At 36.8% G+C, this 13,761-nt stretch overlaps 6 protein-coding genes across 6 annotated transcripts; 5 read left to right on the top strand and 1 right to left on the bottom strand. All coding sequences in view use genetic code 12, as the record gives it.

Annotated features, from left to right (window-relative positions):
* Positions 1 to 36: 36 nt before the first annotated feature.
* On the bottom strand, positions 37 to 2,178 carry SPAPADRAFT_50388 (glutamine-dependent NAD(+) synthetase; the record flags this gene model as incomplete). The annotated part of the gene is made up of 1 exon (XM_007374965.1): positions 37 to 2,178. One exon carries the CDS (start codon positions 2,176 to 2,178, stop codon positions 37 to 39), a length of 2,142 nt encoding a protein of 713 aa, XP_007375027.1.
* Positions 2,179 to 2,644: 466 nt separating this feature from the next.
* Positions 2,645 to 3,935, top strand: SPAPADRAFT_60857 (uncharacterized protein; the record flags this gene model as incomplete). Its single annotated transcript, XM_007374964.1, has 1 exon — positions 2,645 to 3,935. One exon carries the CDS (start codon positions 2,657 to 2,659, stop codon positions 3,836 to 3,838), a length of 1,182 nt encoding a protein of 393 aa, XP_007375026.1.
* A 1,106-nt stretch (positions 3,936 to 5,041) lies between these two features.
* SMP2 (phosphatidate phosphatase) lies at positions 5,042 to 6,968 on the top strand (the record flags this gene model as incomplete). The annotated part of the gene is made up of 1 exon (XM_007374963.1): positions 5,042 to 6,968. A coding segment is annotated over one exon (1,415 nt), but the record flags the coding sequence as incomplete, so codon positions are not given.
* Positions 6,969 to 7,086: 118 nt separating this feature from the next.
* On the top strand, positions 7,087 to 9,369 carry SPAPADRAFT_66466 (beta-mannosyltransferase; the record flags this gene model as incomplete). The annotated part of the gene is made up of 1 exon (XM_007374962.1): positions 7,087 to 9,369. The coding sequence occupies one exon, from the start codon at positions 7,426 to 7,428 to the stop codon at positions 9,367 to 9,369; it is 1,944 nt and encodes a 647-aa protein (XP_007375024.1).
* Positions 9,370 to 9,575: 206 nt separating this feature from the next.
* SPAPADRAFT_66465 (uncharacterized protein) lies at positions 9,576 to 10,819 on the top strand (the record flags this gene model as incomplete). The annotated part of the gene is made up of 1 exon (XM_007374961.1): positions 9,576 to 10,819. The coding sequence occupies one exon, from the start codon at positions 9,743 to 9,745 to the stop codon at positions 10,391 to 10,393; it is 651 nt and encodes a 216-aa protein (XP_007375023.1).
* Positions 10,820 to 11,034: 215 nt separating this feature from the next.
* Positions 11,035 to 13,299, top strand: SPAPADRAFT_137593 (beta-mannosyltransferase; the record flags this gene model as incomplete). The annotated part of the gene is made up of 1 exon (XM_007374960.1): positions 11,035 to 13,299. The coding sequence occupies one exon, from the start codon at positions 11,035 to 11,037 to the stop codon at positions 13,297 to 13,299; it is 2,265 nt and encodes a 754-aa protein (XP_007375022.1).
* Positions 13,300 to 13,761: the final 462 nt, after the last annotated feature.

The raw sequence follows: 13,761 nt of genomic DNA, 5'->3' as shown, positions 1-13,761 counted from the left end.
TATATATTACTTTTTATGAATACGCAAATTATAACACTAATCGACACTCTTGTTACTAGCGTCAATCTCTGCTTGTCTCTCATTTATAAGCTCCACAAGTTCATCAATTTTCTTACTGGCAAATGGGAATCTTGGGTTGATCAAGAAAGGTCTTAAATCGAATCTATTATCATCAGGAGAATACTGTTCAGCATGATAAGCTGGAGTCATGGTAGTCATCTTGTGACGATTGATAGCATAGAAGAACCAGAATCGTTTAACCTTTTCCGCCACTTGCTCTGCAGTTAAATTATGAGGTGGTTGTGACCATTCATGATAAAGCTTGATAAACATAGCCAATGGTCCACATTTTCCAACCTTTCTCAATGTACCAAATCTTGACAATTCGTCATATGACATTCCCATATCCACTTCATCACTTTGGACATAGTCTGCGGTAATTGGTTCCAATTCAGCTGTAGGGGTAGCTGTTATGAAATCATTCAAGATCGGTAATTTGAAATTAATTTCCGCCCAGGCGATAAATCTCTTCAAGTCAGTCTTGGAAATACCACCAATTGGGTTGATATCGGCTGATGAACAGTCATATTTAGTCAAATATCCTCGAAGACATTCATCAACATTAGCACTACCTAAAACTAATAAACCAGGAGTGGTTTTCCCTCTGGTCCATGGTAACAATTGTGCAAACAAATAACTCAACACCATTCTTAACCTTGCTTGAATGTTCTGTAATGCCAAGTTTTCTGTTGAACTACCCCCAAAAATCTTGAAAATTGGACGTTTACCGGTTGCAACTTCAAATAATGAAACAACAGCTGAGACCAAGTTGTCCATATTTAAATCAACGTGAAATGAACCAATAGCTTGAGATAAAGCCTTTGCTCTTGCCCTTGTTTCAGCTGAAGAGTTTTCAGTGCCCATGAACGAAGTATAGAATAATCTTTGAGCAATTTCTTGAGGAGTTTTAGGAATGAAGGTCTCGTCTTTGACTAACATTTGCAAATCGGCCAACACTTGCTTATCATCAATTGACTCCACGACTAATCGACACATCAGATGAACAATAACGGCAGTGGCACAGGAATCAATACCTCCACTTAATGGTAAAAAGAACCCACCAGTTTTAGATCTTCTCAAATAATCCCATAACCAACATGCTGGACCTAATGCTATTTCCTCTTCTGGTAAGTGATACTTGACTTGTTGTGGTAAGGAAGGGTATACGGTTGGATCAAAGATATTTTCACTTGGAGATAATTCAACATCACTCTTGATGACATTATAGTGGGTTTTTTGATTCACAGCTTGATTGCTGGCCGATTTTTGGTTTCTGTAAGATCTAACATCATCCAAATCAATTGTAGCGGAAACAACTTCAACATCCTTTAATGAGAATTGAGAGGCTTGAGCCAAGACATTTCCGTTGACGATAATTGAAGCACAGCCATCATAGTATAATCTATCACCATCACACCCCTTTTGATTGGCATAGAGGTAAACACCACCGCATTTCTTGGTAGCTTCGGTGATTAATTTAAACCTGGTGTCTAATTTTCTTAATTCGTGATGCGATCCACTCGAATTGGTGAATATTTCCACCCCGTCTAAACTCATAGCGATATGGGGAGATTGCGGAGTGAACAACTCTTCACAAGTTTCACAACCTAATCTGGTCTCCAAAGTTTCCACGATACAATCCCCAAAAGTAACTCTTGATTGACCAGTGGATTTTGCAATATGTTTAGGCAATTGGTATTCTTCATAATACTGGGGTCTATTCCATGGAGTGAAGTATCTCATTTCACGATAATTACCATCATTAGCCAAGAACAATTTCGGTCTAATCAACAAGATCTTCCCATTATATGAGATGATTCGACAATTGTACTTGATAGACTTGTGAATGATAGGCATACCGATATCCAACAAGATATCAAATGTGTCAGGGTTGCTTAATATCTGTCCATAGATCTCCCAACTGTGATCATACAAGTCATTTTCAGCAAAATGGTCTAGACAACCATATCCACAAACCTCCAATTCTGGACCCACACGGAGTCTAGCTCCTTGACGTTTGGCCTCGCGGATACTTTCAATGATACGGTCTCTGTTTCCTTCAAAGTCTAGAGCCCATTGATTAAGGTTACAAGTGGCAATTGTAATATACTGTCCCATTGTCGTTGCAGTAGTGCTGCTGCCAGAAGTGTTGTAAAAAAAGGGAAAAAAAGGGCCTGGCTTTTTCGCTGCTTTTTTTTGAAGCCTTTTTGGTTGAGGCAACTAAAACCCGTTCACGTGATTACATTTTGACAGGTTGAGTCATACAACAGCAGACGAAAGTGACATCATTGGGATAGCCATTGGACTAACTGATGAGCAAGTTTATCAAATACTCTTGGGAAATGTGGTATTTTTTCCAATTGCGGTATTACGGCGGAATGACCGAATTGGAAATTAAAAGGAGAGGGGTGTATAGTTATATTGCTTGCGGAGAGGATTGCGTTACCCTTCCGCGGAGTCTCCGTCGGCCTTTCCATATGCAGGATAATTGATAAGGAAAATCCAAACATTTGCAATCTTTGTTTGCAACATAAATATCCAAGATAATCTCCAAGTTTGCGCGATAAGGCTAGTTTTGTCCATCAATACACACAGCATGCATAAAGATTCTTTAGAAATTCATCCTTTGGACTTCCATTTCGGATGTTCAATTACATTACCTCCATATGCCAAGAATGATCCCGCCAACCTAAACGAACAAGATTTCAAGAAGTTGTATGAAGCAGTTCACCAATACTTGGTAGTTGTTATTCCTGGACAAGAGAAACTTAGTCCTAAATCACAATATCTTCTTACTAAACGATTCGACCCTTCTATTCCTGAACCAAAGGACACAGCAGGCGCTAATTATGGACATGGTAAAGAATTTAGACATACACAATCAGTATTGAGAAAAGACGGTACTTCGGTGAAATCACAACCACAAGTACAAATCTTGGGTCAAGGTGTATTCGACAAAGATGAACCGGGCAATGAAAATGGCGAGGCTATAAAATTGACTCATCCTTCACACACTACCTTCCATCATACTCCGTTAACTCCAGATCAAATTAAGAATGAATCAAAGACTAGGTTTTACAGGTGGCACATTGATAGTGCATTATATGATTTATCTCCCCCTATGGTTACTACTTTGTTGGGAATTAAAGTCCCACCAACTACACAATACCAAACTATTTCCTATGACGACGGAACAGGAGACGAACTAAAGTTAACTCAAGGTGCAACTTGCTTTGTAAGCGGCGCACAAGCATTCAAGAATCTAAGTGATGAAGATCAGGAATTCGCCTTGAATACTACAGTTGAATATGCTCCTCATCCATATATCTTCATATCTCCTGCAAGGGCTACTTCTGATGGATTAACTATGGTTTCTGAAGGTAAGGAAATGAACTTTGAAGAATTGCCTGAATGGGAAGCTTCCAAAGTTAAGAAGCTTCCTATGGTTTGGACAAACCCTGTCACAAAAGAACACCATTTGCAAGTCCATGGGTGTTGCTTATACAAGCTTCACACAAAGGTAGGTGAAACCATTGAAACTTTAGCTTTAGAGGACGCAAGAGAAAAAGTACACAAATTAATGCGCCCAAATATTTCCCCCAACCAAATATTGGCCCATGGCTGGAAACAAGGAGATTTGGTTATTTTCTATAATCGTGGTGTTTGGCATAGTGTTACTGGTGAATTTAAAGGGGTTGGATCTAATGGAGAAGATGAAAGAAGATTAATGCACCAATGTAACATTGCCAGTGGTATTGATCCGGTAACTATTTTTTAACTAGTTTTCATCTGCCAAGGTAATTGTGTTTCGTCTATAGTTGTAGTTTGAAGTTTGTTTAATAAATTTTGTTGGTGAATTTCGTCACATGCCGCCGATCAACTTTGCGCTTTTTCGTTCAACTTTTTTTTTTTGTTCCTTCCCTCACTATTTTTAGTCCTCGCTACATTGTTTGGTTACATTCTGAATCAGCTGCCGATTTCTCCATCTGTTGCCACTTTACCACCACGACTTCGCATACATCCAAATCACACCCCGACTCACCCCTCCCCCTGCACACCTTCATAAATTCACATACACTACAGTCCAACTATGCAGTACGTCGGTAAAGTAGGAGACTATGTTTACAATCAATGGAATTCCTTAAACCCCGCGACATTATCGGGAGCAATCGATGTAATTGTGATTGAACAACCAGATGGCACATTCCATACATCACCATGGCATATTCGGTTTGGGAAGTTCCAGATGTTGAAACCATCACAAAAGAAAGTGGACCTTTATGTCAATGACAAGAAAACCAATTTACCTATGAAATTAGGTGATGGTGGTGAAGCATTCTTTGTATTTGAAGTGGATAGAGAGAATAAGGACATGTTGAGTAAGAGTGTCTTGACTTCTCCTGTTATATCCCCCGTTTCTTCGCGTGGTTCTTCACCTACCGGCTCTCCAGTCACATCACCGGCTTCCCAAGCAGCTGTTCCCGATGATTTGGACTTGAACGCCAACAATATAGAAGACAAGATAAAACTTACTGATCTTGCACCAGGTCAAGACCGGTCTAAATCTCCAACACCAGCTCCCTCGATACGATCCAAGATTGCCATTGAAAGCGCTAAAAAAGTTACTGAAAAATTAAATATTCCTTGCAAGATTGACATAAATGGTGATATGGTTATTGATATGGATGGGTATAAACCCAGTTCACAAAGAAACATTGAAAATTCTGAAGAATTATTCAAAAAAGTGTTTATGGAAGAAATTGAAGCTGCTCAGGATCAACACCCTTTTGACCAGCAGATTAAAGCTTGGGACCAAATTATTACCAAGGATGAAAATGGACATATAAGAATATCTAACGTTCCTGAACTATATAATGGAGACAATATTGATGATGAAATATCTCTTAGCACTACTATGTCTCCAAGTGCTTCTACCACTACAACAACAACAGAATCTGATAAAATCTTTTTCAAAACGCTTAGATTAACTTCTGAACAATTACAAAGTATGGATTTAAAATATGGAGAAAATTCGTTAAAGTTTAAATCAACTGAGAGTACTGCACAAATCACGGCGTGTTTATATCTTTGGAAATCAAGCACTCCAATTGTGATATCTGATATTGATGGAACCATCACTAAATCAGATGCTTTGGGACATGTCTTGAACTTAATTGGACGTGATTGGACACACCCGGGTGTCGCCAAGCTTTTCCAAGATATCTACTCCAATGGGTACAATATCATATATTTAACCGCAAGATCAGTCGGGCAAGCTGACGGAACTAGACAATATCTTCAAGGGGTGGTTCAAGAAGGTATAAAACTTCCTCCTGGTCCCGTGATTCTTAGTCCTGATAGAACCTTTGCTGCATTACGACGTGAAGTTGTATTGAAGAAACCCGAAGTTTTCAAAATGGCCTGTTTATCAGATATCAAAAACTTATTCTTTCATCATATTGGCGAAGAAGATGAAGATTCAGATCAAACCCCATTCTATGCTGGGTTTGGGAATAGAATCACTGATGCTATAAGTTATCGATCTGTGCATATTCCCAGTCATCGTATTTTCACAATCAATCCCGATGGTGAAGTTCATATGGAATTATTAGAATTGGCTGGGTATAAATCTTCATATTTACATATTCGAGAGTTAGTTGACCATTTCTTCCCGCCAGTTAAGGAGGATTCTTCGTGGAACACATGTTGGGATGATAATCAATTGAATGACTACATGAAGAAACACGGTGAAGCAGCAGACTTACCAAGTCCTAGGTGTCCTGGATCACCTAGAAGTATTAATGAGGAATATTTCCGCACGGATGAAAGATATACTGACGTAAATTTCTGGCGTGAACCTATAAATCTTGATGATTTGCCAAACCTGGACAGTGAAACTGATGTGAAGCAACTGACTCCAAGTTCGCCTAAGTTAACCAATGATAAGAAATTTGACTCTCCGAGAGTAGCCAATGCAGTGACTCCGGACTCCATCACTAGAAGCAGGGCATCTACGATTGAAAATAACATTTCTAGTTCGTTTACTTCACCATTAAAGAATTTCATGACCCTTGGTAAAAGTAAATCTGAACCACCTCAAGCTAAAGAGTCCGATGGTGAAAATGCTGATGATAACACGCATGACAGTGATTACACGGATGAAGAAGTAGAAGAGGATGAAGAAGATGACTACACTGATGATGATTATGAAGATGACTACGATGACGATGAAGAAGATGAGGAAGAAGAAGAAGAAGACGATTATGAGGACGACTACGAAGAAGACGACGATGAGTTATATGAAGATGAAGATGAAGACTTGGAAGAATTAAAAGAAAGGCTTAAAGAGAGTCAACTAGGAGACGAGCTAAATGAAAAACATTCAGCCGAATTCGTCAAGGCTAGTCAAATAGAAAAAAATGAAATAAGCTAAGTCAACAAAAGTTATGGTCTGTGAAAAGTTACTTAAAATGTCACTATGTAACATAGTATATTAATTGATAAATATCTTTAAAAACTTTTCAAAGCATTTTTAACCATTTAATAGACGCAATAATTAACTCCATAGTGTTGTAGATTAGGTGATGGTTTGGTCAAAACATTGACCGTATTATTTATAACATCTTTTTGCATACGTTCTGGTTATTGCTGACGTATTAACCAACTTCTAGTTTGCGCATGTTAGTAAGTAATTTTTATATGTGTATTATTTTCAATCTTTGCCTAGTTAAGGTTTGTTACAAATAAGGTTCCATGTTGACATGTTATCTCTGTGGGCTCTGTAATTTGATACATAACCTGTTAAAAACATGTAAACTGTATAACAAACCAAAGACGTTTTGCTATTATGAGGCGTCACCTATGTTGCAATGATTGTTCGCTAATATTACGGATATGTACTACCTCATCCTTTTTTTTTGAGTCACTTGATTGTCAAATGTACTGTTATGAACGTCAAAATCTCGCATACCAGGGCTACAAAACCATTGCGAAAAACTCTAGTCAAAATGAAAATTATTTGATATCATGCGCACGGATATAGGATGATGGGTCAAATGTGGAGTGCCCAGATTTATTTTTGATGACCCAAGTTTTCACTCCATAATCGATATATCTCTTCTAGTAAGTTACTGATATGCATTTAATATATGATTATAATATTACAAATATTATCTGAACCGAAATGTGGATCGAATATTATTACAAATGTTGAAAAATAACGTATTATCAGACACACTCCTTGAAGTTAAAAAGTTAAATCATAACCCAAAAGAAGAATTTTTGGAGATTTTATAGTATTTCTTAGCAGTCATCGATTTTATTAATTTATTTGCCAATCAAACTTTGAAGTGTAAACGTAACAACATGGTTCTAGCGGTGAAAACCCCAATGATGTTATCCCATTATAGAAGGAAGAAAATAGCGAAGTTGCTACTCCTGGCAATTTTAATCTTCATACTATATATTAAATTCTTTACAGTGATCACAATTTATCCCCAACAATATTGGTATTCGTATTTTTCAAACACTGCACCTATAAGCTCGTATAATACCGTTGATGAACCTCAGAAACTAATTTTATTTCCACGATATTTCCCAAGTCAATTCGATTCAGAGCTACAAGAGTACTACTCTAAGGTCCTTGGTTTGGCTTTACCACAAACAGAGTACAAAATACTTCGGTATGAGAATAGCTTGCTCCATGCGCACGAACAATCCCTAAAATCTGCAATAGAAGCCAACTACACATTACAAGAAACAAACTTATTTAACTCTTTGCTGCAAATAAATGAACCTCATTGTTCTAGTTTGAATGATACCATCTCATTTGAAGTTTCTGAACCTTTTAATTTTGACACAGATTTATACAAGATTGTTAACAAAGTTTTAAACTCGGAACACCTAAAGGAAAATCGAGGGTTCAACAATATACGAAACCAAATTAAAGCAAAAACTATAAACAAGCATTGGTTTAGATTTGTTGGTAATTCGGTATATTTGGAAGATTACGGGGTTCATCTAATGGTTTCACGAGTGTCTTATACACCTTCGGGAAGGAAAGAGAGGGCTTTTTTCTCATTCCTGTATGCTCAAATATTTGATGAAGCTTGGAATGAAATAACTGATATCGAATTAATTGTACCTACTAACAATCTCAATTCTGATGACACATCTCAAGCATATATGTCAATCAAATATCCTTCAATTGTTCCTATCCCTACATACAAATCAAGAACATTATATAAAGGACCAGAAGATCCAAGGGTCATATTGGTAAAATCACGAAATGGATATATGGAACCCGTGATCATATTCAATGCTTATGGTCAGGTTCTTAACCCAGACACTGAGAAAATTGAATATAAGTTAAAACGTTATATGTTCTTATCTTGGCTTTGGCAAACTCAACAAGGTAAACTAATACCTAGCGAATCTCGAGATTCAGCAAAATTAGTTTATTGTAAAACTGTTTCTTTAAAGCACCTCGAGAAATTTGCAATGGAAAAGAACTGGACGCCTATGCTCAGTTTTATTGAACGTCAAGAAGCAGGACATGATATCAATATTTACATCGTCTACAGATGGTCTAAACTTGAAATATTGAAATGTTCTCTTGAAGATATCCAAGATGGTAACATCCAATGTAATTCAGTTTTCCAGGTAGGTAAAACATCTCCAGTTGGTAGATTCAGAGGTGGAACCTCCATGGTTAATATAAATATGTTATTAGATTCGCAGCGAAAGCAAGTTCCTCAATTAAACTCCATTATTGATCATATTCCTAAAGGAAGGGAAATATGGTTTGGGTTTGCTCGTGCACATCTAGAGGAATGTGGGTGTGGTGAATCGATGTATAGGCCGAATATTGTTGTGCTAGTTAAGGACCAGGGAAAGTTTAAGATTACCCATGTTTCCCCCTTTGTGTCATTAAATATTCCTATGCTACCCTGGGATACTACTAAACCAAACACGTTATGTTTGGGTAGGAGTGTCGTGATACCTAATGGAATATCTCAATGGATGATTGCTCAAGATCAATATGGAAAATTAGACGATTATTTAACCTTAGCTATATCAAGAGCTGACGTAACTGTTGATCTTATTCATATTCGTGGTTTGTTTTCTCAGGTGTTAAACTTAGAGCATAGTGTGTTTAAAGATTCAAATATCAGTAGGAATAAAGGTATAGATATCGTTGAATGTGCCTTGGATGGTTCAAAGGAGTTTTGCAAAGCGTTCGGAGAAGAAAGAGAAATGATTGAAAGTTCAATGTTGAAAGGTGTTGATACTGAGATTCTAGAGTTTTAGGTAAATATTTATGACTTTTCATTTATTGAAAAACTATGTTAGGGATTACTTTGTATAATCCTTGGTTAATATATGCATTTTTTAAGTAATTTTATTTTGGGTGCAAATAATAACTCAAAACAGTAATTTCGGGTGCAGCCAACTGCGCGATGGGTTATCTAGATAAATTATACTTATGTTTCTCTTCATGGACTTTAGTCTCAGATATTATGTGAGGGAATTTTTAGCCATTGTTTCTATTTTAGGTTATGTTAGGATGACGTTTTAATGCACTGATTTTGTAATCACTTGGATTTAAAGTATAACAAGTTTTAAATTGCGAAAAAAAATCCAAATTTTTTGTAAACATAGTTGCAACTTCTCCTCTCCGAACATGGTTCAATGCAAGTGTTTGACTCTGTTTGTATTTCTACTACTGTTATCCTGTCCTGTTGTCTCACTACCAGTTGTCAGTCCACCAAGTGAAAAAATTAGAAATGTTAGTTTTAATTACAGTCGCAACGAATATCTAAGATGGGAAGAACAAGCCGCCCACTTATTAAATTACTCATATTCCAAAATCGAAAAGAAGAATACTACCACAGATTCAAGTGGCTCGTATTATAATATAACTGAAGAATCCAACAATGCTGATGTTGAGTTTGTGGCACAAGGTGGACGTGGTCCCAGATGGACTATAGGTTCAGGAGTTTATCTACATAAAGAGGTAGATTATGGAGACTGCTCTGATGATGATTGGTCTGATTGGGGCCGTGGTGGCTGGGGTCGCCGTGGTGGTCGAGGTCGTGGTGGTTGGGGTCGTGGTGGTTGGGGTCGTGGTGGTTGGTCCGATGATTGGTCAGATGATTGGTCCGATTGGTCAGATAGTGATTGGGATGGCAGAAAGTTTTGGTTTTTGAAGGTTAGAGACAATGACCAGTCTCTGGGAGATATTGCTTCTACTGCCAATGAGGAACCAGTTAGCGAATCATTGGGAAATAAGTCTAATGAAGTAATGGTTGGAAACAACACAAAACAAAAGTGAGATCTGTGTTCTTGACAACTACAGAAATCATTACAGGTTTTTACACATGGTTTGTTTTGACAATTATTGGACGTTTGAAGGCAGTTTTTTGTTCTTATGGCGATATTCTCTTTATATATGGATGTACAATATTATATATTTAACTAGTTTAGAAGTAATCCAATGTTTGTTCTCTGTGGCGGTGCTATGCATGGGTTGGCAAATCGTCAGATTCTAAAATGATCCGATCTTAGTGGTTCACACTATGTTAGTAATATCTGACTGCTTGTATGTATGTGTTTCCTTTGTAAATGTTGTTTTTATGTTCAAATCTTGGACATGTGTGAGTATCCTGTGAGTTTAACACTGACTTGAGCAGTCTACATAACGTTTTCTTGGCTGTTACCTTCAGCTCCGGGTGCAATCCCACATATCAACAATAATGTCAAGGGGAAAAAAAAATATATTTTAGACCACGAAATAAAAATACACAACTCAGTATTCTCTTTTTGGCAACACACCAAAGTTTTAAACTTTACTCCGATCCACATTCTCACTCGATACATCTCTTTTGCAAGAAAGCGGTTTTGACGACTTGCATGAAAATATATTGACATCTCACCACAAAGGAAGTGTGCTATATATATATATAACATATCATCATGATAAGACGAATCAAACAGAAACTAGCGTACTGGCTACTTGCATTCCTATTTGCCCTCACTTTCATACAACTACTATCCTATAGCAGGATAGGTATACGAAACCAGTTTAAATTTGCATATGGTGGACAGATGCTGAAAAACCAAATAGTCAAGAATCAAGTGGTGTTTCCCAGAAGTCTAACGGTGGCCGACAATGACATCAATGCATTTGTCAACAAAAATCCCCAGTTTTTTAATAAGGCATTGTTGAACTATCCAAAGTTTGTACAAGCAACTCAAGTTAATGAATCTACTTCCCAAGTACATTCCAACTACCATCCATATAACTTTACAATTTTCAATTCATTGCAAGACATAAGTTTGGATTTGAAACAATGTGAAGCATTACAGTCAACACCACGTGTAAAGATAGACAAGGCTGCCAATTTACAAGTGTCATTACCGGAAATCTTGGGCGAAGTATATCGAGAAATGGAATCAGGAAAGAATCCCTATTATAACGAGTTAGCGCCATTTGTTCTCCCAGAATTGAAAATACAATTGGATTTGGATGTGGTAGATAGATTTTGGTATAGATTAGCTGGGAGTTCTGCTTGGCTTGAACAATATGGAGTTCATTTTATGATTTCGAGAATCCTTTATAGTCCATCAGGAAGCAGAAATCAACCAATTATATCATTGACATATGCACAACTATTTGATGAAAATTGGAATGAATTAATAAATACAAAGTTATTAGTGCCTACCAATAATTTGAAGGAAAAGAAAGATGCTAAATACCAACAACAGAAATTTAAGATTTTGAACTTTCCATGTTTCTTGCCTATCCCATTCTGGCATGATTATGATAATATATCAGGGAAGTATTATGGTCCTGAGGATCCAAGATTGATTGTGGTCAAGAACAAAAATGGTTATGAAGAACCGCTCATTGTTTTTAATGCATATCGCAGAAAATTAGCTACTTTTGACGATGATGATGACATACATCTTCTTAAAAAAACCGATTTCTACCGTTCCATGTTTATATGTTGGCCCTGGCAGTTCCAAAAGGGGAAAGAAAATGTAGAAGGTGTCAAGAATCCCGCATATGATAATAATTTGTACAATCGAATAGCTGAATTAAGAATCAAGAATTTACAAGAGGTTAAGATTCAGAAAAATTGGACTCCTCTTTTAAGCTATGAAGATCAAATCAAGAACGGGTATGATACACATATTCAATTCATTTATCGATGGGCAAATATCGATATTCTTAAATGTGATTTAGAAGGGGATGATATTGGAGAGTGTAAGTTCACTTATAGAATAAGTGATTCCTTAGCCACTAAGAATCAGGTCGGGCCACTTCGTGGAGGTACTCAATTGGTAAATATAAATAATATGCTTACATCAGGTGGCTTTCCTGTAACCCGATTGATACCGCCAAATCGAGAAATATGGGTTGGTTTTGCCCGTGCACACCTTGATGATTGTGGGTGTGGTAAAGTAATGTATAGACCAAATTTGGCTGTAATTGTTAAGGATACGGTCAAGGTGGGTGTAACTGGTACGTCATTTTTTGGATCAAATGAACGAGCTAAAGTGTTATATCGTGACTTGTACAGAGTCACACATATTTCTTCATCCCTTTCATTAGACATTGATGTGGTGGGATGGGACTTGCATAATCCTACTGACTTATGTCTGAATGCAAATATATTGATACCCAATGGTGTGTCGTCATGGACGGTCACGTCATTAACAGCCAAGAATAACAAGTGGAGGTCTAATGACTACTTGACATTATCATTGTCCATAAGTGATTTTACGGTTCATAAAATTAATATTCAAGGTTTATTGCAAGTTTTACTTAATTTACCAGATAAGTCGTTATTCTTGCAACCTGGTGATACCAATCTCGAAACCAAAAAACGAATTCCACAAGAATTGAAGAAAAAACTAATGATTCCAGATGTCACCGATGAAATCGAGGACTATGAAAAATTGCCAGGTTTTAACAATGACAATATAGTATGTGCTCTTCAAGACTCGGTTCAATTCTGTGATCAGTATGGTCAGGAACACTTTGCCCGAAAACAAGCTAGTGCAAAAGTATTTGAGAGTATTTCATGGGATGATGACGAACTTGAGGAGGATCAATTCTTGGACATTAACAAGTCAAGGTATTTACGAATTATCGATAGATTGAAGAAAGAAATTCGGTTGAACAAATTGCGATTGAGGAAATCATTAAAAGCAAGGAAACAACAGAGTAAATAGCCAGGAGTACTGATGGTTTGAAATAGTATATAGATTAATAGAACTAAGGGATACTGAATTGTGAAATTTTCACCACTACCTTCTACTCAACTTTTGAACTTAAAATAACATTATCTTAGATGGATATCGTCTCATTAAAAGTTTAGCATAGTTTATCTTTCCAATACAAAAAAATAATATAACGGATTTAATTTGCAAAAAGAAACTCCGACACCGGGAATCGAACCCGGATCATGGCATGGAGAGTGCCATGTGATAGCCATTACACTATGTCGGAATATTTTTTTCAGAATTTTATTAAGACACTTTTGGAAGATGTTGTTATCACGTGATTTTAGATATTTAACAATCTGGAAAGTTTAGCCATTATAGGTCAGATATTGACTTTAAAATGAAGTATTATAGTATGCATCATTTAAAAACTTTATAATATATCGTTAAATTGCTTTATGCTCCCAAAAA

The sequence above is a fragment of the Spathaspora passalidarum genome, assembly GCF_000223485.1.
Source record: "Spathaspora passalidarum NRRL Y-27907 unplaced genomic scaffold SPAPAscaffold_3, whole genome shotgun sequence".
Lineage (NCBI taxonomy): Eukaryota > Fungi > Ascomycota > Pichiomycetes > Serinales > Debaryomycetaceae > Spathaspora > Spathaspora passalidarum.
Note: the sequence above shows the minus strand (reverse complement) of the source record. Positions and strands in the feature narration are given on the sequence as shown.